The 24,733-nt window shown below is 45.7% G+C and overlaps 1 protein-coding gene across 1 annotated transcript; it reads right to left on the bottom strand.

Moving 5' to 3' along the window:
* Positions 1–103: 103 nt before the first annotated feature.
* Positions 104–24,237, bottom strand: LOC111841651 (alkyldihydroxyacetonephosphate synthase, peroxisomal-like). Its single transcript, XM_023807541.2, has 20 exons — positions 23,821–24,237; positions 22,036–22,125; positions 16,999–17,089; positions 16,795–16,915; positions 16,482–16,556; positions 16,323–16,394; positions 16,124–16,203; positions 15,959–16,039; positions 15,720–15,845; positions 15,320–15,428; positions 14,763–14,890; positions 14,427–14,478; positions 13,830–13,903; positions 13,627–13,739; positions 13,434–13,503; positions 3,664–3,725; positions 3,397–3,486; positions 914–1,013; positions 688–745; positions 104–382 (listed from the first exon to the last, which is right to left on the bottom strand). Exons 1-20 carry the CDS (start codon positions 24,009–24,011, stop codon positions 261–263), a joined length of 1,905 nt encoding a protein of 634 aa, XP_023663309.2. The 5' UTR covers positions 24,012–24,237; the 3' UTR covers positions 104–260.
* Between the last annotated feature and the right edge of the window lie 496 nt (positions 24,238–24,733).

Raw genomic sequence — 24,733 nt, 5'->3', positions numbered from 1 at the left:
GGGTTCACTGTGGGCACCTGGCTGCCAGAGGGCTGTGTGTTTGTGACTCACTTAAACAACCCATCCCCTAGCCTAACTGATGAAAAGTATCCACTGATGCTGCTTGATTAAAACAGGCCATTTATTATGGCTAAAGCCAGACGCTTCTATAACAAACTGATTACACTGCCAGGTACGTGACCAAACAGCCACACACAGGTGCACACACATATCTGCGCAGCCACCCATACCCACACACACAGCCTGTCAACCAAAGGTGTTCACAGGAGGTTTCTGTTGCCAAAGATGTTTTGTGGGTCCAGATGCTCCTTCACAGACCTCAACATCCCCAAACCCACTTTGGAGATGGTCTCCTGCATCCACTGCTTCCGGAGTTTTCCCACTGAAGAGGGGGGTAATCAAATTTCATCTTTAGGAACAAACCCCTGACCGCTACTTTCACTGCAGCAAACAGACTAAACAATCAACTCCCTTCCTCATGATAGAGGTACTCCCCTCACACCAGCCACTCTCAGCAGTTTACCTGCTGTTTTTTGATTGCCTGTACAGCAGAGCCCTAAGTTCCCCAGCTATGATAAAAAAGCAGCTTCCTTACTATAGCACAGGCCATGAGGGCTGAACAAGGTATCTAAGAAAGGGTCTGCCTCACACTAAGAGACATGAGCCAAGGCTGCAGTGTGTGTGTACCTCCATGATGGTGTGAGAGACTTCCTCCGCTGGCAAGAATCTCCTCCCTGGCAGAATGCTGGTGAGAACAGGTTGAGAGAGATCAGAGAGCAGTCACCCTGAAACAGTCTGTCACATCCAGAGCATAACACATCAGGACCTCTAGAAACTAGGGCCCCCCAGACTCATCTTCACCTTCTTGTACATGCACACTGGGGCCTGTAGAGCCCAAGACCCCCTGACTCACCTCCACCTGCTCGTACAGGCGCATTGGGTCCGATAGGCCTCTGTAGTTGAATGCAAAGTAGAAGTACACACAGGCACCAGCATCATAGATTTGGGTCACTCTATATGAGCAGATAGAGCAAGAGCGAAAAACCTGTTAGCACAGCAGACGGCACTACTCATACAGTTGAGTCCATAAATATTTGGACAGTGACACAGTTTTCATAATTTTCGGTTCTGTACATAACCATAATGGATTTGAAATTAAACAATTGAGAAGCAGTTGAAGTGCAAACATTTGGCTTTAATTCAATGGGTTGAACAAAAAATATAATATACAAATGTTAGGAACTGCAGTCAGTTTTATACACAATGCCCTCATTTCATGGGGCTCAAATGTAATTTGACAAATTTAATATAAATGAAAATAAGATTCATTTGCAGGCAATGACTGCCTGAAGTATTGAACCCATGGACATTACCAGACTCTAGGTTTCCTCCTTTGTAATGCTTTGCCAGGCCTTTACTGCAGCTGTTTTTGTTGCTGCTTGTTTGTGGGTCTTTCTGCCTGAAGTTTAGTGTTCAGGAAGTGAAAAGCATGCTTGAATGGGTTGATATCAGGTGATTGACTAGGCCAGGGGTACCCAATCTTATCCGCAAAGGGCCGGTGCGTATGCAGGTTTTTGGGATAACTTGTAGGTCAGCTGTTCAAACCCAGGTGTGAGGATTCTTTCAGCCAATCAGTCCTCTAATTAGTAATCTAATTAGGGAGTTGCAGCAAAAACCCACATACACACCGGCCCTTTGCGGATAAGATTGGGTACCCCTGGACTAGGCCACTGGAGAATATTCAATTTCTTTGCTTCAATAAACTCCTGGGTTGCGTTAACTGTATGTTTTAGGTCATTGTCCATCTGTACGGTCCAATCAACTATGCTGAATTTGTGCAGACGGTGTGTCTTTGTACACCTCAGAATTCATCCGGCTGCTTCTGTCCTCTGTCACACCATCAATAAACACTAGTGATCCAGTACAACTGGCAGCCATGCATACCCAAGCCATCACACTGCCTCCACTAGGTTTTACAGATGATATAGTATGCTTTGGATCATGAGCTGTTCCATGCCTTCTCCATGCTTTTTTCTTACCATCATTCTGGTATACAGTAGATTGATCTTAGTTTCATCTGTGTAAGAATGCGGTTCCAGAGCTGTGTTGGCTTTTCTAGATTTTTTTTTCCAGCCTTTCTATTCTTGTGGCTTATTAGTGGTATGCACCTTGCGGTAAAGCCTCTGTATTTACTTTCATGAAGTCTTCTCTTTATAGTAGTCTTGGACATTGATTTGCCTACCCCCTGGAGAGTGTTCTTCACTTGGCTGGATGTTGTGAAAGGGTTTTTCTTCACCATGGAAATGATCCTTTGATCATCCACCACTGTTGTCTTCCATGGACATCCAGCCTTTTTGTGTTGCTATGGTCACCAGTGCATTCTTTTTTTCCTTAGAATGTACCAAACTGTAAAATTTGCCACTCCTAATATTATTGCAATTTCTCTGATGGTTTTTTTTTCTTTTTTCACAGCCTAAGGATGGCCTGTTTCACCTGCTAGGAGAGCTCCTTTGACCCATGTTGTGGGTTCACAGCAAAATCTTCCAAAGGCAAAACACCACACTTGGAATCAGCTCCAGACCTTTACCTGCTTAATTGATTAAATAATGAAGAATTTGCCCATACCTATCTTTTTTACTTTTGATCCCTTAAAAAAACAAAAAACAAAATTGTGGTACATATTAAATAACTAATTCCTAAACCCTTCCTCCAATTTGGATGAGGGTACCCTCAAAAGTTTACTTGAGATTTTTGCAAATTTATTAGAAATAAAAAAAAAGAGAAATCACATGTACATAAGTATTCACAGCCTTTGCCATGAATAACAAAATTGAGCTCAGGTTTATCCTGTTTCCACTGATAACATCTCAACTGTGTTGAGATGTTTCTGCAGCTTAATTGGAGTCCACCTGTGGTAAATTCAGTTGATTGGACACAATTTGGAAAGGCACACACCTGTGTATATAAGGTCCCACAGTTGACAGTGCACGTCAGCACACAAACTGAGCGTGAAGTCAAAGGAATTGTCTGTAGATCTCTGAGACAGGATTGTCTCGAGGCACAAAGGATACTGCCCAAGGATATGTGTGCCAAGCTTGTGGCATCATATTCAAAAAGACTTGAGGCTATAATTGCTGCCAAAGGTACATCAACAAAGTATTGAGCAAAGGCTGTGAATACTTATGTACATGTGATTTCTCAGTTTATTTTATTTTTAATACATTTGCAAAAATCTCAACTTTTCACATTGTCATTATGGGGTGTTGTGTGTAGAATTTTGAGGAGAAAAAAATTAATTTAATCCATTTTGGAATTAGGCTGTCAGATAATGTGGAAAAAGTCATGTGCTGTGAATACTTTCTGGATGCACTGTACATCATGGAACAGAGCATCTACCTGCAGGTAGACAGAGGGGGGAACTGGACTCCTCTGTCCTTGCATTCCCTCTCTATCCGCTCCTTGACATTCCTGCAAAGATCCAGAACCCTGGAATACAAGATACCACAAAAGAAACACAGACATCACTGCTGATGCCTACAGAGCTAAAATGGCAGCCAAGGAGCTGATTGGCACACAGTTGGCTAAGCACACAGCAGCATCCACCTCAAATGGAGAAGACTAAGACAACAGAAGCCACGGTGCAAATGATACAGGCAGTCTCACCGATCCCAAGGAACTGACGTCTCAAATGACTCTCCAATCACATAATATTCCATTCCCAGGTCCTGTGGGAACAGAAGCAGGCCATCATTGGCCTGCAGAGACATCCCACATGCAAAAGGCAAAGATATACAACTATACATGATGAGTTTTATCGGCATCAGAAAACAATGATAAAAATCACAAGCAGAGAGACTGAGTGACTCAGACCAGATTATTAACTAGAGTACCCAGAGGAAAAAACATGCAAATTCCATACACATGGAACCCTGGCAGAGACCTGAACCCATATCCCAGAGGTTTGAGGCAACAGTGCTAACAACTGCACAACTGTACTGCCTAATCTATAGTTATATAACACAATAGTATTTAAGTATATACAATGTATTTTACCATTATGCAGGATTCAAGTGACATCTGCCTTGTCAGCACACCTAGCAGGCAAATCAATTAGGCTAAACGATTTGATTTTCAATCAAAATGAGTAAAAAAAAATTGTTCAAAGGAAGCCGTGTGTCCCTGCAATCCTAGGGTAACACTAAACTTTCAGTAAATATTACCATTAATAACTAACGTTTACACCATATCTGTTGGTTAGGCATATCTGCATATTTACAGAATTGTTCTGAAAAGCCGATCTGTTCTTAAACACAAAATGGGTTATTATTCTCAATCTCATTACCGTAACAAATCAATTTCCTCTAGTTTTTCCCAAATAAGACTGATGACAGACATGTTAAATTGTTGTCTAATAATGTTGACTTTGCCTCTGTTGTTGTTTGTCAGTTTTGGAGTAAAACAATTGACACCGTATCGTGGTAGAGGGGTTTGCATGTTCAAGTGATCCCAGGAGCTAAGTTGCCCGGGGCTTTATGCCCCTGGTAGGGTCACCCAAGGCAAAGAGATCCTGGGTGAGGAACCAGACGAAGTGCGGCTCAAAAGACCCCTTCTGAAGAGAAACATAATGGATACACGTTTTCCCTTGCCCGGACGTGGGTCACCGGGCCCCCCCCCTGGAGCCAGGCCTGGGGGTGGGGCTCGATGGCGAGCGCCTGGTGGCCAGGCCTATACTCATGGGGCCTGGTCGGGCACAGCCCAAACAAGGCACATGGGTCCCCCCTCCAATGGGATTATCACCTATAGGATGGGCCATAGGGGTTGGGTGCGATGTGAGCTGGGCAGTGGCCAAAGGCGGGGACCTTGACGGTCCACTCCTTGGCTGCAGAAGCTAGCTCTTGGGACATGGAATTTCACCTCTCTGATGGGGAAGGAGCCCGAGCTGGTGTGCGAGATTGTGAAGTTCCGGCTAGACATAGCCGGGCTCACCTCGACGCATAGCCTGGGCTCTGGAACCAGCCTCCTTGAGGGGGGTTGGACCCTCTTCCACTCTGGAGTTGCCAACCGGCAGTTCAGAATACCCACCCTTTTTGGAATCCTTGGAAGGGGTGTTGGAGAGCACTCTTCTGGGGACTCTCGTTCTGCTGGGGGACTTCAATGCTCACGTGGGCAATGACAGTGAGACCTGGAGTGGCGTGATTGGGAGGAATGGCCCCCTCGATCTGAACCCGAGTGGTGTTCTGTTGTTGGACTTCTGTGCTGAGCTGTGGCCGTAAGGTGGTCGGTGCCTGTCGCGGTGGCAATCCCCGAACCCGCTGGTGGACACCTGTGGTGAGGGATGCAGTCAGGCTGAAGAAGGAGTCCTAATCGGGCTTTTTTGATCTGTGGGACTCCAGAGGCAGCTGACAGGTACCGCAGGTCAAGCAGGATGCGGCTTCGGTGGTCGTGGAGGCAAAAACTCGGGTTTGGGAGGAGTTTGGTGAGCAGGGCTAGACATAAGCCGCGGCACCGCGGCCAATGGCCGTCGTGCCTTTCAAGATTGGCCGCACGCCTCCTCAAAATTGAAGTACCTTACGGCCAAGATTGGCCTGCCTTTAATGTTTGTCTGGCCGTATGCCCCCTTTTTACCGAAAGTAACGTTCATTACACAAAAGACTTGCGCACGACACGGTCCACTTTACCTCGTCAACAATCGATGCATCTGTACTGAACCCGAACCCAACCTTCGATACGAGAAACAAGGTCGACCCGCACATCTCGTAATTCCCAACTACTGAATGAACCGCAATGAATTCTGGACTAATACGATCATGTGTTCGTCGCATGATTGGCTGGTACGGTATGTATCGTCCAGCCTACTATGGAGCCACAGCAATGACAATGGTGCATCATCGGGGGTTAGGTTTTTGATTGGAAAAGCCATCCGACGGTTTCCGAATAACAGATAGGTGTCCTTTTCGGTAATCATCGTGTAGTTGTCGTCTGCTGCTTATGCTGTCACCATGCCTCGCAAAGATCGAGAACGTAAAAGAAAGCAAGCTGAACTCGCGGCTACTGCCGCAAAATATTGCAAATTATCTACTTCGTTCAGGTAAGTGTCAGATGGTGTTGTAAAAAAACATTTGCCGAGGCAGAGCAGATTTGACTCAGAGAAGTACCAAGCTCTGCTGGGAGGATATAGGACTGGTAGCGTGCAGTGTGCAAAAAACGAACGTCAAGTCAATTGTCATGTACACTAAAAGAATACGGGTGTTCTGAGCAAACAAATACAAAAATATTGACGGCTCCTTTATTGTTGGATTTTGTTTTTTGAAATAAAGCTATATATATATATATATATAAATATATATACTGTATATATTCTGTCTCAAATCGAAGGTCGTATTGCGTAGGTTGTCTAAACTTGGTAATTACAGTAATTGGTAATTAGTGACTCAGTATTGGCCCAATGCCTTTTTGGAAAGTTTCTGCTTTTTTGAAAATAAAAAAATGCATCCTTTATGGAAATAAAATTCCTCCACAAGGCCCGAGGTGTCCTATGAAATTTAAGTAAATGAAAAAAACATTTTTTCAAATTAAAATTTTTAATTTGTCAATGACTTCACAAAAAACAATACCACTGCACACTAGCTAATTTACTCCAGATTTTGGCCTTGTGCCCAGGCTTAATGGCCTTGTGCCCTAGAAAAAATATGAATAGCCAAGGCCAAAGTGGCTGTGCCCTCCTAAATCCTTATGTCTAGCCCTGGGTGAGGCCATGTAAAATGACTTCCGGACGGCTTCGAGGCGATTCTGGTCCACCATCCGGCGGCTCCGGGCGGGAAAGCGGTGCAACATCAACACTGTTTATGGTGGGGATGGGGTGCTGCTGACTTCAACCCGGGATGTTTTGGGTCGGTGGCAGGAGTACTTCGAAGACATCCTCAATCCTTCCAACACGCCTTCCAATGTGGAAGCAGAGTATGGGGACTTGGATGTGGACTCCCCTATCTCTGGGGCGGAGGTCGCTGAAGTGATTAAAAAGCTCCTCAGTGGCCGAGCCCCGGGGGTGGATGAGATCCACTCGGAGTTCCTTAAGGTAAAGAGCTCGGTCATTCGGGAGAGACTCGGAGTAGGGCCACTGGTCCTCCACATTGAGAGGAGCCAGATGAGGTGGCTCGGAAATCTGATTAGGATGCCTCCTGGACGCCTCCCTGGTGAGGTGTTCCGGGCATGTCCCACTGGGAGGAGGCCCCGGGGAAGACCCAGGACACGCTGGAGGGACTATGTCTCTCGGCTGGCCTGGGAATGCCTTGGGATTACCCCAGAGGAGCTGGATGAAGTGGCCGAGTAGAGGCAAGTCTGGGTTTCCCTGCAGAGACTGCTGCCCCCGCGACCCGACCTCGGATGAGCGGGAGATAATGGATGGATGGATGAACAATTGACAATACAAAATTTAAGTAATTAACATACATCTTATACTAATTGATTATCTACTGTGGATTACTTGCTATAAAGCTGGAAGATTTTCAAATTTTATGTTGTTATCTGATTTTAAAACTGCAATGGTAGACCCTGTTTGGGTAAAATGGTTGAGGGATCATTAAATAAACTACATTGTTTTAATACGTAATACAGTTGAAATCAGAAGTTTACATACACTTCTGAAAAAGACAAAATCAGAATAAACGTTTTCTGTTTTAGGTCAGTTAGGATCACCAAATTTTTTGTATTTGTTAACCCTCTGGGGTCTAGGGGTAGGGAACACACTTTCACTGTCTGGGGCATGGTCACACATTTCATTCAGTATCATCCATCCATCCATTATCTCCCGCTTATCCGAGGTCAGGTCGCGGGGGCAGCAGTCCATACTGCAACTCGTGACTATAGGTGAGGGTAGGAACGTAGATCGACTGGTAAATCGAGAGCTTCGCCTTTTGGCTCAGCTCCTTCTTTACCATGACAGACTGATGCAGCGCCTGCATCACTGCGGACGCCACACCAATCTGCCTGTCGATCTCCCGCTCCATCGTCCCCCCACTTGTAAACAAGACCCCGAGATACTTAAACTCCTCCACTTGGGGGAGGACCCCATCCCCAACCTGGAGAGAGCATTCTACCCTTTTCCGGCTGAGGACCATGGTCTCGGATTTGGAGGTGCTGATTCTCATCCCAGCCGCTTCACACTCGGCTGCGAACTGTCCCAGCGAGAGCTGAAGGTCACGGTCTGATGAGGCCAACAGGACCACATCATCTGCAAAAAGCAGAGACCTAATCCTGAGGTCACCAAACCGGACACCCTCAACGCCCTGGCTGCGCCTAAAAATTCTGTCCATAAAAACTATGAACAGAATCGGTGACAAAGGGCAGCCCTGACGGACTCCAACCCTCACCGGAAACAAGTCCGAATTATTGCCGCCCATGCGGAGCAGACTCTGGCACCGGTCATACAGGGACCAAACAGCCCTTAAAAGGAAGCCCCATACTCCCGGAGCACCCCCCAAAGGACTCCCCGAGGGACACGGTCGAATGCCTTCTCCAAGTCCACAAAACACATGTAGACTGGTTGGGCAAACTCCCATGAACCCTCCAGAACCCTGCGGAGAGTATAGAGCTAGTCCACTGTTCCACGGCCGGGACGAAAACCACACTGCTCCTCCTGAATCCGAGGTTCGACAATCCAGCAGACCCTCCTCTCCAGAACCCCCGAATAGACCTTACCAGGGAGGCTGAGGAGTGTGATCCCCCTATAGTTGGAGCACACCCTCTGGTCCCCCTTCTTAAAGATGGGGGACCACCACCCCGGTCTGCCAGTCCAGAGGCACTGCCCCCGATGTCCACGCGATGCTGCAGATGTGTGTCAACCAGGAAAGCCCCACAGCATCCAGAGCCTTAAGGAACTCCGGGCGGATCTCATCCACCCCCGGGGCTCGGCCACCGAGGAGCTTTTTGACCATCTCAGTGACCTCCACCCCCGAGATAGGGGAGTCCACACCCAAGTCCCCATACTCTGCTTCCACATTGGAAGGCGTGTCGGTGGGATTGAGGAGGTCTTCGAAGTACTCCTTCCATCGACCCAAAACATCCCAGGTTGAGGTCAGCAGCACCCCATCCCCACCATAAACAGTGTTGATGTTGCACCGCTTTCTCGCCGGATGGTGGACCAGAATCGCCTCGAAGCTGTCCGGAAGTCGTTTTCCATGGCCTCACCAAACTGCTCCCAAATCCGAGTTTTTGCCTCAGCGACCGCAGAAGCTGCATACCGCTTGGTCTGCCGGTACCTGTCAGCTGCCTCTGGAGTCCCACAGGCTAAAAAGGCCCGATAGGACTCCTCCTTCAGCTTGACGGCATCCCTCACCACTGGTGTCCACCAGCGGGTTCGCGGATTGCCGCCGCGACAGGCACCGACCATCTTACGGCCACAGCTCCGGCCAGCCGCCTCCATAATGGAGGCGCGGAACATGGCCCATTCGGACTCAATGTCCCCCACCTCCCCCGGGACATGGGAGAAGTTCTGCCGGAGGTAGGAGTTGAAACTCCTCCTGACAGGGGATTCCGCCAGACGTTCCCAGCAGACCCGCACTATACGCTTCAGCCTGTCAGGCCTGGCCGGCTTCCTCCCCCACCAGCGGAGCCAAGCCACCACCAGGTAGTGATCAGTTGACAGCTACGCCCCTCTCTTCACCCGAGTGTCCAAGACATGCGGCCGCAAGTCCGATGAAACGACTACAAAGTCGATCATCGAACTGCGGCCTAGGGTGTCCTAGTGCAGGTGCACATATGAACACCCTTATGCTTGAACATGGTGTTCATTATGGACAATCCATGACAAGCACAGAAGTCCAACAACAGAACACCACTCGGGTTCAGATCGGGGGGGGCGTTCCTCCCAGTCACGCCACTCCAGGTCTCACTGTCATTGCCCACGTGAGCATTGAAGTCCCCCAGCAGAACAAGAGAGTCCCCAGAATGAGTGCTCTCCAACACCCCTTCCAGGGACTCGAAAAAGGGTGGGTACTCTGAACTGCTGCTCGGCGCATAAGCACAAACACCTGTCAGAACCCGTCCCCCCACCCGAAGGCGAAGGGAGGCTACCCTCTCGTCCACTGCGGTAAACCCCAATGTACAGGCGCCCAGCCAGGGGGCAATAAGTATGCCCACCCCCGCAGGCAACTCCAGAGTGGAAGAGGGTTCAACCCCCTTTGAGGAGACTGGTTCCAGAGCCCAAGCCGTGCGTCAAGGTGAGCCCGACTATGTCTAGCCGGAACTTCACAACCTAGCGCACCAGCTCAGGCTCCTTCCCCATCAGAGATGTGACATTCCATGTCCCAAGAGCTAGCTTCTGCAGCCGAGGATCGGACCACCAAGGTCCCCGCCTTTGGCCACTGCCCAGCTCACAACGCACCTGACCCCTATGGCCCCTCCTATGGGTGGTGAGCCCATTGGAGGGGGGACCCACGTGCCTTGTTCAGGCTGTGCTCGACCCGGCCCCATGGGTATAGGCCTGGCCACCAGGTGCTCGCCATTGAGCCCCACCCCCAGGCCTGACTCCAGGGGGGAGCCCCGGTGACCCGCATCCGGGCAAGGGAAAACGTGTCTCCATCATGTTTTTCTTCATAAGGGGTCTTTTGAGCTGTACTTCGTCTGGTTTCTCACCCAGGACCTGTTTGCCTTGGGTGACCCTACCAGGGGCATAAAGCCCCAGGCAACTTAGCTCCTGGGATCACTGGAACACGCAAACTCCTCCACCACGATAAGGTGTCGGCTCCAGGAGGGGTCATTCAGTATCAAACTTAATTTATTTGCCATGAATTATTTCTTATATATTTGTTTTGGCATTAAACTCATCTTAATCTTAGAGTACTTTGTAAATATGTCAGATTTATGTGAAGTTTGTAATTTGACATCAAAGTATAGACATTTCAAAATGCAGTTTGGAACACTTGCAGAAACATTATAAAAGTATATATTAAGTAATGGTGGAAGTCTGTTTTGATCCCAGATATCTGTGGCCTGTACTACGAAGCGGGGTTACTGGCTTATCGGGGTAACTTTGCGAGTAACTTGATGACGTGTGGTGTAACTTCGCGATTAACCCGTACTACGAAAGGTGGGTAGGTTTTAGTCGAGACATGTTGCTATGGCAATTTACCCTAAGTCTCAAAACTGCTCCGAGCAGATTTTGTTCTTGTTTAAGTCGAGGTTTCTGCGTAAGCCAGCCCTATATGAGCACCGCCCCTCCCACTACAATTTCTCCGAAAACAATGCCGGCGTACCTGGATGATCCGTACCACATTGGCGCGCGAATCGTGAGGGGCTCTCTCTGTTAATATGTATGAAATGGAGCAATGGCATATAATATGCATTCAATGTATTCATTAATAACTGTTACAGAGAAAGTTATTCTGAAAACCCAAGGGGTGTGCATTGTTCCCTGTTGTCCACTGATCAAAGCACACTTCAGTAGATGTGTCTGTCTTGTCTAGTTTTAAAGTTATTAACCCATTCATGTATTGTCGACTGCACAGTATACGGATACAAAAATTAATTAAAATTTGCATGTAAAGCAATCTGGGAAACAAAGGGGTGTGCAACAGTCGCCATGAGCCCAAAATACTAAACCACCATATATCATTACAGCTGAAAGGACCTATATTATATTAGCGATTAACATGATTTGGCACAAATCACAAAATGTTTTGAAGCAGAAAAATAATCGGTGTGCATCGATGTCTGTGTACTGGACATTACAATTCTGTCATTAAAAACGGCCACCTTACTTAATTCCGTAAAGATATTAAAGCCAGAAAACTGAATATCGAATATGAGGCTAACTTAACCGCGGTGACAGGTTCCAAGTCGTTTTCTCACTACACACATGCTTCTTTTTTTCGTTTTGTCCTGTTGTAAATCATTGTTAAACAGTGGCTCACCTTCTATTAAGTGTCATATTAACAGACACCTTTTATTATTAGCTGTAAAACATAGAAACACGCTATTAGTGAAGGCTAGACACAACAAATCTTTCATAATGAGTAGAAATATAAATACATAGCCCTACCACTTGACATGATGTTTCTATATTTCATCTTGACTTGCTGCGACGAACGCTTTCCACTACTATTGCATTTGAAATCGGATCAGTTATTGTTAACATTAGGTTTCATTATGAGTAACATATAGTAATGGAACTTCAGGGAGCATTATATTACTTAGCAGCATATAATAGGTGACTTCTGAATTGTGTCGCATCTGTTAGCCTCTGTATTTATTAACAGTATTTCAATTCTTTTCAGAAAACACATTGTCTAATGCTCGGTCGTGGGATATTTTAGAGCACGTTTTATGACCGTGAAAATGTACGTATGCATTTTCTTCGTCGCCAATACGTTGCCAACAAGCCTGCCTGCTTTTGTTACCTGCAGTGGTATTGGACTTTCTTTAAAGGGTTGATTTAAACTCCTCATAACGCTGCATAATTAGCATGCAGTCTTCCTCCGTGAAACATATGGAGATCACGCTATGAGTCAAACGGTGCCTTGCGTTGCCGAACGTGCTCCATATGTGTGAACGCGCACAAACTCCAATGCAGTTAACACCGATTTAACAAATCAACTTCTTAACTGGCGTCGTAGTACTGATTAGCCCCGATGGAGTCAACATGATTTTGTTAACCTCGTGTTCGCAAATTACCTCGGGGTTAAGTCTGATTTGGTTAAACCCCCTTCGTAGTACAGGCCACTGATCACCAAAGTCTTGGCTACATGAAGATGACTAAATTGTGTAGTTGGAACATTCAGTTTGATAAATAAGAAAAAGCTCATGTCTATTTCTGGTCTCCTGCCATTGAATATGTAGGAGCTCTCGTGTATGCATGAGCCATTCACACCTGGCTGCAACCCCCCCCCCCCCCTACCTTTTATGCCGCTGATGGGGATGTATCTGGATCGCGTTTCACCGTTGCGTTGTTCATCAAATTACCAAACTAATGTGATTTGAATACGAGGTAATGGCTATTTAGAATACAAATAGCGTTCTTCACGTGAGGGCGGTACTATACGTCCCCGATGCAGGTAAAGCAAAGAAAGGTGACATGGTTTACTTTTTTGCCTATTTAACCTAATTTTAAAAACTTTAATACTTCCGACAATGAATGTTTTGAAAAGAAGACAGATTATGGCTTTAATCAGCGTTTTTTTCCCATGTTTCTACAATTAGATTTCAGTTGAACTGAAATACTAAAGATACTGAAAGATACTTTAATACTTCCAACAATGCTGTCAAACCCAGTGGGTTAAATGTCAGAATCACTGACAGAATAACCCCCTTTTCTTGTTGGTTAATTAATTATACTTCTTGTCTGGCCATGCCTTCTTTTTCGGGTTAAGTGTGGTGAGTGTGTCCTCACTGATGAGTGAAGAATATACTTAATTCAAAAGCAATCCCCTGTGACCCACCCGCAAGTAGGCGATAATGAAGGTCAACAGGTATCCTCTCTGCCCGTTGTCTTCACCGGCCGCCAGACCCCTGCAGCATCGAGTTAAGACAGGAAAGCAATCAACCTAAAACATGCTGGTGTGAAGAGTCACCAAATATGGCCCTTAAAGATGCGGTTATGGAGAACCAGGGGAAGTTGAAGCAGAACCTCACCCAAATTGGGCCGCAATGTCATAGACCTGCTGCTCCTGGTTCAGCACATGGTTCTGGTCACCCTCAAAGAGCAGTGTTGCCACACACAGGCGCTGGGGATCAAAGCCCTTAAACTTGAGGGAGAATGGAAGGTTAAACAGGCAGAGCATAGACAGCCTACAGGGGGTCCTATTCTGGCACAGCGGTGTGGGGGGGGGGTGTACCTTGGTAATGTAAAACTTCTTCAGACCATCCAAGAAAGACATGAACATGGAGGTCTGCGGCCTCAGTGCGTGCCCTGATGGTCAGAAAGAGAGGGTCACTATTTCTCTGTGATTCACTGTAAGGTAAGGTAAGAATAGTCTTCCTGCTAGTAGCGGAAGCTAAAACCATGGGTTCCTTTAAATCAGAGCTTGATAAGATTTTAACAACTCTGAGCTATTAGTTAAGTTCTCCCCAAATGAGCTTGATGGGCCGAATGGCCTCCTCTCGTTTGTAAATTTCTTATGTTCTTATGTTCTAACAGGAAAAAGGAGCCAGACCTAGAGCCAGCCAACAAGAGCTGCAAGGCACTGGGGATGCGGATACCCCACAGGATCCTCTCCCACACCAAAGAGCCCAGGATCCTCCCCACGTATGAAACCCTTCCCATACTGAAGAACCTGGGATCCTCCCCATGAACAAAACCCCTTCCACACCAAAGAGCCCAGGGTCCTCCCTGCATACAAAGCTTCTCCCACACTGAAGAGTACCCCTCCTTCAGTCTGCAGCCCCACCCCCATCCACAGGGCAGAGTGATGCTAAACACCAAGGCAGCTTACCGAAGTGAAACTGCGCGTTGTCCATGAGTCGGATGGAGGCTGGAGCGCAGCGCTGGAAGAAAGGCCAGGCTAAAGCCATCTGCACCAGTCTACGTAGCACCCTATCTTACTGGCTAGCCGTTCAGCAGACTGGAAATATATCCTTACGAAGTATTCAGTCTGAGCAGCAGGGCAGAGCCTCATTGTGCTGGGACCATTTGTTAGCAGAGAAGCTATGTGGCAGCTCCATAAGAATATGTCAAAGGAGCCAAGGGTCTGAATAACAAACTAATTGCCGTAAGTCTGAACACAAGCATGAGCCTGAACTCACCTTAGAAATATCACAAGAGATCCTACCTGCTTAGCAACCTCTCTGAGGCAGGACACACCCTGCTCAAAGCTCGGGAAGACCACAGAGCCATACTTTCTGTACTCTGGAAAAGGCCGGATCTTCAGTGTGACTTCAGTGACCACTCCCAGAGTTCCTGTGGACACACACAGATCCAGCCGAACAGTCATACAAAAGTCCCACACAGTACCGCCAGGAAAATTCACAGAACAGATTTATAAACATCCTATCAGGTGAACCATTACAGTTCCATTAAGGATTTGGAAAACTCTTGTGAGCAGTGTGTATGACTTATTGTAAATTTCATTTAAATCTTTTCAATAATCATGCCATTTATGCTTGAACAAAAGGCCAGCCTGCACAGCAGAAATGCCTCTAGTGTCACCGCCGAACCTTCACTCTTAACCTTTGACGTACAGCACACACTACTATAGCAGCAGAACCTCAGCACAGGCTCCCAGGTCCATATAGGCTCATTACCCCTGACTCACGCAACAGAATCATTAACCCCCCCCCACCCCAGCCCCAGTGGGCCCTGGTGTGTTCCTGACACTGTATAGCTCACCCTCTGACCCCAGGATGAAGTGGTGGATGTCAGGCCCGGCAGATATGCGGGGCCCCTGGCAGCTCTTCTCCATCACTCCACAAGGGGTCACCATCTTGATGTGGACCACCTGACCCAGAAAACCAGTAAGGTCAGTCTTCCCCAAGTTAGGGAACACAGGGCCAGGGAGCACTAACCCCAAATAGAACAGAATAAGTACGAATGGGGCAGCCCTCCCCAGGGCAGGGAACAGAATAAAACCAAACGAGGTGGCCCTCCTCAGCTCTGATATTCTGGCTTTATGAAATGACTCATCCCCAGCAGCAACTCAGCTCCAGACAGGCCACATGGGCACACTGGGGCCCAAAGCATTATGGGGAGTCAGTACCAGTGTTTCACCGACCACTGCTGGCTGACTCACCAGGTCTTCAATGTTGCCATAAACATTCTTCTTCATGCCTGATGCTCTGGTGGCCACCCAGCCACCCAGAGAGCTGAACTCCATGGAGTCAGGCTCGTGTCCTGTGCAGTAGCCATGCTCCCTGAGCTGTCAGGGGACAGATGGACAGACAGACACAAGTCTGCATAGAAGCCAAATACAGGGGTGGGGCAGGAGCCCCCCCACCAAATGACATGCCCCTACATCCAAGGGCTGCTTACTAATCTCTCCAGGTCCTGACCGATGATGCCAGCTTCAACATGGGCTGTCAGATTTTTTTCATCAATCCACAATATTCGATTCTAGAAAGAAGTGGGAATGAGCTGTAGGAAGAACTTTCAGCCATACATGCATCTCATCTCACTGCACAAGGTTGTCCTGGGTACCATCTGTGAGGTATCCACAGAGATGATGCAGCGACTCTCCTCCAGGGGGCACTGCAGTGCACTGGACACACTGGTCCCTCCTGCGGCAAGTGGCAGAGTAGCCATAAACACACTAGCAGGGCAAGGCGAGGTCCAACCAAAGTGGGACGGTCTATAGCTACAGAGGGGAAAGGCAGATAAAATGACGCCTGACGCTCACCTCCATATGGTATCAGGCAGACATTGTGCTGACAGGCCAGCTCTACAATTCTGACCACATCAGCATGACAACCTGGGGAGGACAAGAAGAGTGGGGTTCACAGCTGCATGGAGATATCTAACCCTAACCAACTAACCTTCACACACAGTACCAGCTCACCGGGCCAGACCACCAGGTCAGGGACACGGCCAATTTTTCCCTCCCGCAGAGCAAAGATCTCGTGTAAGCAATGACCTGAGGAAGTCACACACAGATACACAGACAGACACATTTATACACAGACAGACAAACCGTCAGACAAGTCCCAACGCATTGACAGACAAAGACAGACACAGAGAGAGATACAGACACAAAAAACACACAGAAACATACAGATTAGGCTCTCTTTACTAGAAACACGTTAACACCACACTTTCACAATCAGGAACAGGCAGATCACAAATAACCAAATCATGATACGTGTGAAACTCACCATGGGAGTGAAACACGCGATCCTCTGGCTCATGGGTGCAGGGGATGGTGGCCTCCTTCAGAGCTTCCACAAAGGCTGCATGCAGGTTAGGGGGCGGCACCACGCTGGGGTTCAAAGCCGGCTGGACACAGGGTAGGTCATCAGACAACAGCACTACAGATGGGGAGAGGGGCACGTAATTCTGGGGGGGGGGGGGTCACTTACCACAGCTGGACTCCTGTGCTGCAGATTCGCACCAAACGTGCCTTCAAACCAGTCCTTCAAGCCGGGCATCAACGTTCCACTGAGCTGATACCTGCATGCAGAAGCCAAGGGAAGAACAGACAAGGGGGGCCAGGGGTGGGCACAGACATCTGTTCAGTATAACGAAGCCAACAGACAGTCATGCTCTTATGAACTACTTTCTCTCCAGTGTTGGTATACTTTACTGGGAAACCAAAATATTCCCAAAATGTCTGAAAATTTTTAACATCTATTTGTCAAATTAGGTTCCCATGTCAAGAAACATTAATTCATTTCTTTGTGTGTTCCAAAATAAAAATGATGTAAATCGAATAGCACACAACAAACAGATGTACTGTTACAGCCCTAAACCAGGAAGAAGGTATCATAGTGCAAGTTCACACAGGATCTCTTTCTTTCCTCTTCTTGCCCCTTCCCCCACTGAGAAGTTCAGCAGCAGGGAGTTAGCATGAAATACAGTGAAACATTCTGGTTGAAATCAGGTATTTTTGATTTCTTGGGACTACACTCAGCCTATTTCTCATTTAAAAGGAGGATCCAGCCTTGCATTCATAGCCTCCAGGATAGGGTATGGATCCCCCGCAACCATAAAAGCCGTTACAGGAAATGGATGGATAGATGGAAGAAGAATTCAGTGGATAGTGTCAATTAAATGGAGATAGCAGTTCATCAATCCAGTGGACGCATTTTATTTATTTATATATCTTCAGAGAGGTTTGTGTATACCATTGTTTAATCTAAGATTTTTCAGGAATAATGTTTACTACAAAGTTCACATTTGTAAGTGATTGAAATCTTTAATATAAGTAAATAAAGAACTGGAAATTTGCAGTCTACTATTAACTAAATATACCATCTTCTGCCCACAGATTCAATGCTGGTGTTTAGTATGGCCCTTTCGGCCAATGAGTTTGTCACCCCTTATTTAATCTTTTACAGCAACTCTTAGGAAGCAGTAACAATGTGTGTCACCATGTGGCTCCATGATACAGGTGACCTGAAATCCACAAACCACACAAATATCACACAGCTTTCAAGGTGTCACCATGACGTGCCCCTACGGGCATGGTGGGAAACAGGCAGTGACATGACATGGGTGCGTTTCCTGAAACTTTAACGCTACATCATTTGTAAGTTCTACCAGTTGTCTCTTAATGCTCCGATATGTTTTCCAAACAATTCTTAGCCAAGTATATCTTCCGTGTGATATTCTTTCATAAGATTGGTCTGAGCCTCTCTTAGCGGTCTCATCACTGTTGTCGGCTCATACTGCTCATTTAAAATAAAACAATCATAGTTAAAGGGCAGTTTGATAACCAAACATCACTTTTAAAAAAAAATAACTAATCCATATGATAAAATGATGTCATCGGGTACATGTCTACAATCTTTGTTGGTTTTGTTCTTGCTCTCAGAATAGTGAATTGGCCTCAGAAATGCACGGATTCATAATGAAAGATAAGGAATGCAGTGTTCATTATGTATGTATTTATTAACTGGGAAGGAAGGGGAATATTCTGCCGATATTAGGGTGGATGCATTCCCCCGATTCCGATGGCCCTGGAACACACACACCTCTCTAAATGTGCCAAAGTCACGGTATATCAAAACTTTAGTTCATGAGGATAAGAGTCGACATTATATGTTTATTTACATATTTCTCTAATATTTTCCCTAAAAAGTAGGGAAAATATTATATATCCCTTAGTAGTCAATACTGAAGCACACAGGACATTCTCTTACGTGAAGAGAATTTGGCTGTTGGGCCATTGCTTGTCCCTATATCAATAACATGCACACATATTGGTGCACTCAAGTGTTTTATAGAACACATAAAAATAAACTGGCGATACTACAATCTAGGGAGGCGGGTTTGTGCCATTGATGTCAACCAATCAGATGTTTGGGTGCCTATTAAGGCACTTAAGAAGCTCTTGCTTTAGCAATCCCTTAAGAGATTGTTCGGGAAACAGACATTCGTAAGACACTAAGAGTCATTGGGCCTCATTCACCAATATTTTCTTAAGAATTCTCTTAAATTTGTTCCTACGAAATTTGTAGGAACCTATGTCGGATTCATGACATGTTCTTAAGGTGCAGAATTGTTTGCACCTTTGTTCTTAAGAATGGTGAATCCCACGTCTTTAACTGAAAGCGCGTGCTAGTTTGTCCTAATTAGCCTAAGAAAATGCCCTGCAATTTCCCATAAAAGGGCATGAGACCGTAGAGTCGCGTGCAAGCAATGTCGAAGAGATGCACAGGCTATGAGCCCCTTGACACCAAGAGGAAAAAAAACTTCAGAAATGCTGAAGTAGAAGTATTAATACTGTAAAATCCTGTTATAGTGGACTCGCTTATAATGGAATATCGTCTATGACGGACGAGGTCCTCTGGTCCCGGCCGTGCACCTTTAAGAACATACAGAAAAAGCATCGGATATAGCGGACCCACATATAACGGAATTTCTCTTATAATGGACAAACAATTTGGTCCCCAGGGCCGCTTTTAGCTGTAGTTTTGTTCGGCTATGACGGACATATAGGCTCCGCCTACAAGGCACATGGTGTGCCGGTGATATCCAGCACAGATACGTAGTCGGTAGTGTTGCGCGGGTCGGCTTTTTTTTAACACCCGCCCCAAACCGACCCGTCAGGAGATCCAAAACGCCCTGCCCAACCCGCAAAAATACACGTGGATAATGACCCAAAACCTGACCCGACCCGAGGAAAGGAAAAAAAAAAAAAAAAAAAAAAACACCAGTGAGCCTGTACTGCCGCGGAACCTACCAATGAAGTGTCATTTGTGACACTGTAACCCATAGATGACATAGATTTGTGCTAGATTCGCATTGAACAGGGATCCCCCAGTTCTGGCAGAATACATTTCCATGACTTTTCCAGTACCACAAGAAAATTTTCAAAAACCCACAAGTTTGCTTTGATTTGATGATCATGCAGTTTCAGATAGTAATTGTCCTGCCCCGATCGTCCGCTCTTTCCGTGGGCCACGCCCCCTCGTTAACCTAGTGTGGAATCCCCGTGTGTTCAGCCGTTTCTGGTTGTTGTCATTAGTCCTCTGTATTTAGTCTGTGTTTCAGTTTGTTTCCCCAGTCTGGTCATTGTAATATCACTGCGTGTTTTCTTGCCTGCCCTTTTTTAAAATCCCGTGTTCCCCGATTTCCTGACCGCCGCTCCTCTGTCTCCGCTCCGCGCAATTTTCGGTACAATAATAGCCAATCTGCTTACCTAATAAACACAGATGGTGGACAACTTTCGCCAATGTGCAAATAGCGTTCAATTAAGAAAATTAATCCCAATATTAAAATTATACATACCTTATGATTGGTAGAGGCAAACGGAATCAAAAACGGGAAACTGATCAATAAAATTCAAATACGTGCAAAAAATAAATAAAACCATAAAAACTGGAATAGCGAGCAAAAAAGCAGCGATCTCAAATATGCAAAATAGGTAGTTAACTACTGACTTCCACTCGTACATTTCTGTTAGCGCGTTGCGGAACGAAGCGGGAAACAAAAATGAACAAGGCTAGTTTCCAAAACTTCTCCATAACTTTTCCTCTCTATCCAAGAATTACAAAACTTATCCAAGGCCTGGAAAAATTATTTCAAAATTCCAAAACTTTTCCAGGTTTTCCATGACCGTGGGTACCCTGATTGAAGATGATGACAATTTTATGCAAGATTAACCGTGTACCAAACAACAAAGAAACCGAAAGATCGATTTTTACGTCGTTATTTATTGAAGGGTTGCGGAAAATAGTACGAAAGACATCTCTCTCGCACACACACAAACACACACAAGCGCGCATGTGTGCAAAACACACTAGTTGTCAAAACTGCAACATCTGATGTAACATCAGATCTGAGAACTCTATCAGATTTTAATGAACTTAGTAGAACTTAGGTCTTCTTCTAACTTAATTTTGTCTAAAATGAAGTAGAGCCAAGCATACTTAACCGTGAAATATTTCACCAAACTAGTAGCTTATCCTACAAATTGAAAACTATATATTGAAAAATATACGCCGACCCCGTTTACAACACATTTTGATCAATAATGCAATGCGTTTTGTAACTTTTGGACCCGCCCGCCCGCACCCACAATATTTAAAAAATGTCTGCCCTAAAACCGCCCGCACCCGCGGGTCACGGGTCGACCCGCTCATCACTAGTAGTCGGGATTATTAACAGTCACGCATCTGGTCAGGTAAAATTGCATTAATACATGTACAATATAATAATCTATACCACAAGTGTGTCTGCTGGGGTGTGGCTTGAGTAAATGGTATCCTGTAGTTGTGTTCTGGGCATACAGCAACTCTGGATATAACGAACTTTGGATATAACAGACTGTTTTGCCAGGTCCCTTGAAATCCGTTATAACTGGATTTTACTGTACAGGTAAATGCAAATAGGAATGTTAATTAGTAGCATAACCAATGGATATAAAGCACCCAAGAAAGCTGATACATGGAAAGATCACCTTCTCTGTGAACGCTGTGTGACAAATAAATCTAAATGATCTTCAAACATGCGTTCCCTTCTCAGAGCACGATTGGCAAGCTCTTCAAGAAGTAACAGAAATGCCATTTTGATAGCAAGGCCAATGCGCAGAAACAGACATATTTATAATTCGCATGATCGCCGTTACTACCATGAAAATAATTTTTACACTTTAAAATTATTTTTTATATTTTACTTTTATAAATTATTCAAATACTATTTTACAAACTGTAGAATGAATAAAACGGCTATAACAGATTATTTTGAACAAACTATCATTACTCAAATGTGCGTACGAATGGTCTTGAGTGTGCGTAGAGTCTGTTCTCTGCCAAGAACAAATTCAGATAAGAAAACATTGGTGAATGTCAGAATCTTCGTTAAAAAGTGCATACATGGGGTTTAAGAACAAATTTGTTCGTAAAAACGGTTGGTGAATGAGGCCCATTGTTATCGGAAAACACATTCCATACCTTTTTCCGGTGAGTTCCGCCAAGCCCTTCTTGTTGAAGAGGAACTTGGAGTCCCTGAAACCCCAGCCATTCCATTTCAGAACATCCTGCCTGCATGGACAGACACAGCAGTGACAGTGAATGGTCACATGACCACTCTCTACCTGTGCAGCACTGCCATGGCAGCCACATGGCTGTGACCAGCCATCAATATTAAAAATACATCTATGGAGTCAGAGCACACCCTGTGGTTCAAACAGAGACATCATTAGGGTTACACAAGAGAAAGAATTGACAGCCGATTACGTCGCCCACATAGCATAGTGTAGAATTAATACTGTATTACTGTAATATCCTGGAGAGTTGTAATTGTCCAACAGCAGTACTCACAGTTCAGAGCACCTCCAACGCCACCTAGCAGATATACATATGAGATGGTGGAGGTATTGAATGATTCCTTTCACGCATGGACTAACCATGCTGAGATTCTAATGCGTCCTCCAATACATTCATGATTCACCCATATTGTGCCAAGGACGAGTTGTGCAACATGTTTTTCTGGAATTAATTGTATATCTTGTTTGTGGGACCCTTCTCTTCTCCTAAGAAATTCTTGTTCTGGGACACTTACCTCTGAGAAAAAGAGAAAGTGTTACCCAATATATTTTGCAGCTTGCTCCACTCAGATGAGCCCAAGGATACTTCTCTCGTTTGAGAATTGGTGGACCAAGAGCACACTGCCAAAGCATGGCCAGCTCATTCCCTACCCACACATACACAGTCATCTTAGACAATGCCCAATTTAGTTTAAAGGAAGAGGGAAAACTCAGTGCTGACCAGAGCTCAGCTGTGGGATAAAGCGCGCATTGCCTGGAACTTCTCGGGAAACAGGTGTTAGTCTCCTGCCAGGATTGAAATGGGTTCCCTGTCTAAAAGTAAAGGTGGGTGATGATGGCACGTCCGGGTGTAAATAGCTTGCAGCATTTTATTGATTAATGAAATTACTTATCAAAGTTTATGATATATAATAATTTTCTAGTGTTTTTTATAACATTTCTGAATGAACCAAATCGTGCCTTTCTACCACAAGTAGAGTGGTATAAACTTTAAAGCGAGTGATGTTTCCCCTGCCTATCAGGAAATAATGTTTCCCCTAATATTAAAGCAAAGAGGTATGTGAAATGTTTGAAAATCACTCAGGTACGTTATTACATGTGAATACTGTATTGTTATTAGTACCGAGTTCCAAAGTTGCTGTATACTTGTTTTAACAGGGGGGAACCAAATATCCTGGATGTCAGGAAATAATGTTTCTCCTAATATGTAGGCAAATATGTATGTGAGATGTCTGAAAATCATTCAGGTACATTATTACTTGTGAATACAGTAGACCGTCAGGCATAATATAGTCTTATAAGCAATACTATACCGTTTTCATCAAGAAATATGTCTATCCAGCGAATTAAATATTTTCATTTATTATCTGTAAAAACAAAAAACATCGAAAAGGCATGTGATGTTTTAAAATATATGGCTTGTTTACCTCAAGAGCATGTCAAAAGACATGAAAACAACAGCGAAACCGTGTACAAATCAGCGCACGACAGGGGAAACATAGGGAAACTGAATTGTCCGGAACACCTGTACCTCTAGCACACGCCGTCTCCACATTAAACTGACTTCCCGGCTCGCTTTTATCAGCACGGACCCTCCACGCTGCGGCTGCGTTTGCTGTGCCCGACACACTCGTATAGGCAGATTTCTCAGCCCGCCCGCCAGCCAGATAGTTGTCGGACCGGCACCCACCTCCTACGGGGTACCGCGTTCCTATGGACGTCGTCGGCCTGCCGGCCCTCGCAGGCGCCAGACGCTTCTTGCCTCCCCAAATGGCCGCTGATCACCTCCAGCCTTTGACGGGCTGCGCGCTGCCGTCCGTATCCGCTGCGGTCTGACGCCATGCCACTTCTGCTCCCGACTGCGGTCCCTCGGCCCATCATGCACTTTACCAGACATTTAAACCGTCGGCGCCCCTCCCAATGCAGCCAGGGACGCCTGATCTCTCGGACTGGTTTATCCGCAGCTCGGAATGCAGTTATTCTGGATCAGGATAGGTGTTTGTGTTAAATGGTGTAGGTTTACATGTAATTACATTCAGTGTTGTTACAGCTGTACGACGACCCCACGATGAGTATATGCTTAATACCGATTTCTGAAAACTGACGTCTGTCATATATAACGCGGTGAACCGACAGAAAGCCATTATTTGTACCGCGCCTGTTTGCCTTGTCATCTTTGTGTACTATGGAAAACGCTACGTCTAACTAATTTTGGTTAGGATATGTTCACACTAGGGAACCCACAAAAAAACGCAATTAAAAGAGCAATACGTTGTCGTGTGTTTTCATCTCGCGTTTGTCCACGTTCTTGTTCATATTTATACGTTTTAATTAAGTTGTATTAGTCGTCTTTGTAATTTTACATAATTGTCCCTAGTGTTTGTGGCTAAAAAGAGAGAGTAAAACGTATACAAATTGAAATGCATTTATATCTATTTTCATTGTCATCAATGGGATTGCACAGAGAAATGCGTGTAGCAATGAGGCCTGAGGAGGGGGGGGGGGCAGCCGGTGTTCTGACGAGTTTAGCTACTGTTGGAGTAGGCCGTCTACCCCCAAAACGCAAGCCAGAACCACCTTTATGTCCCCTATCGCCAGGAGCC

The sequence above is a fragment of the Paramormyrops kingsleyae genome, chromosome 1 (genome assembly GCF_048594095.1).
Source record: "Paramormyrops kingsleyae isolate MSU_618 chromosome 1, PKINGS_0.4, whole genome shotgun sequence".
Lineage (NCBI taxonomy): Eukaryota > Metazoa > Chordata > Actinopteri > Osteoglossiformes > Mormyridae > Paramormyrops > Paramormyrops kingsleyae.
This window is presented reverse-complemented; position numbering and strand designations above follow the sequence as displayed.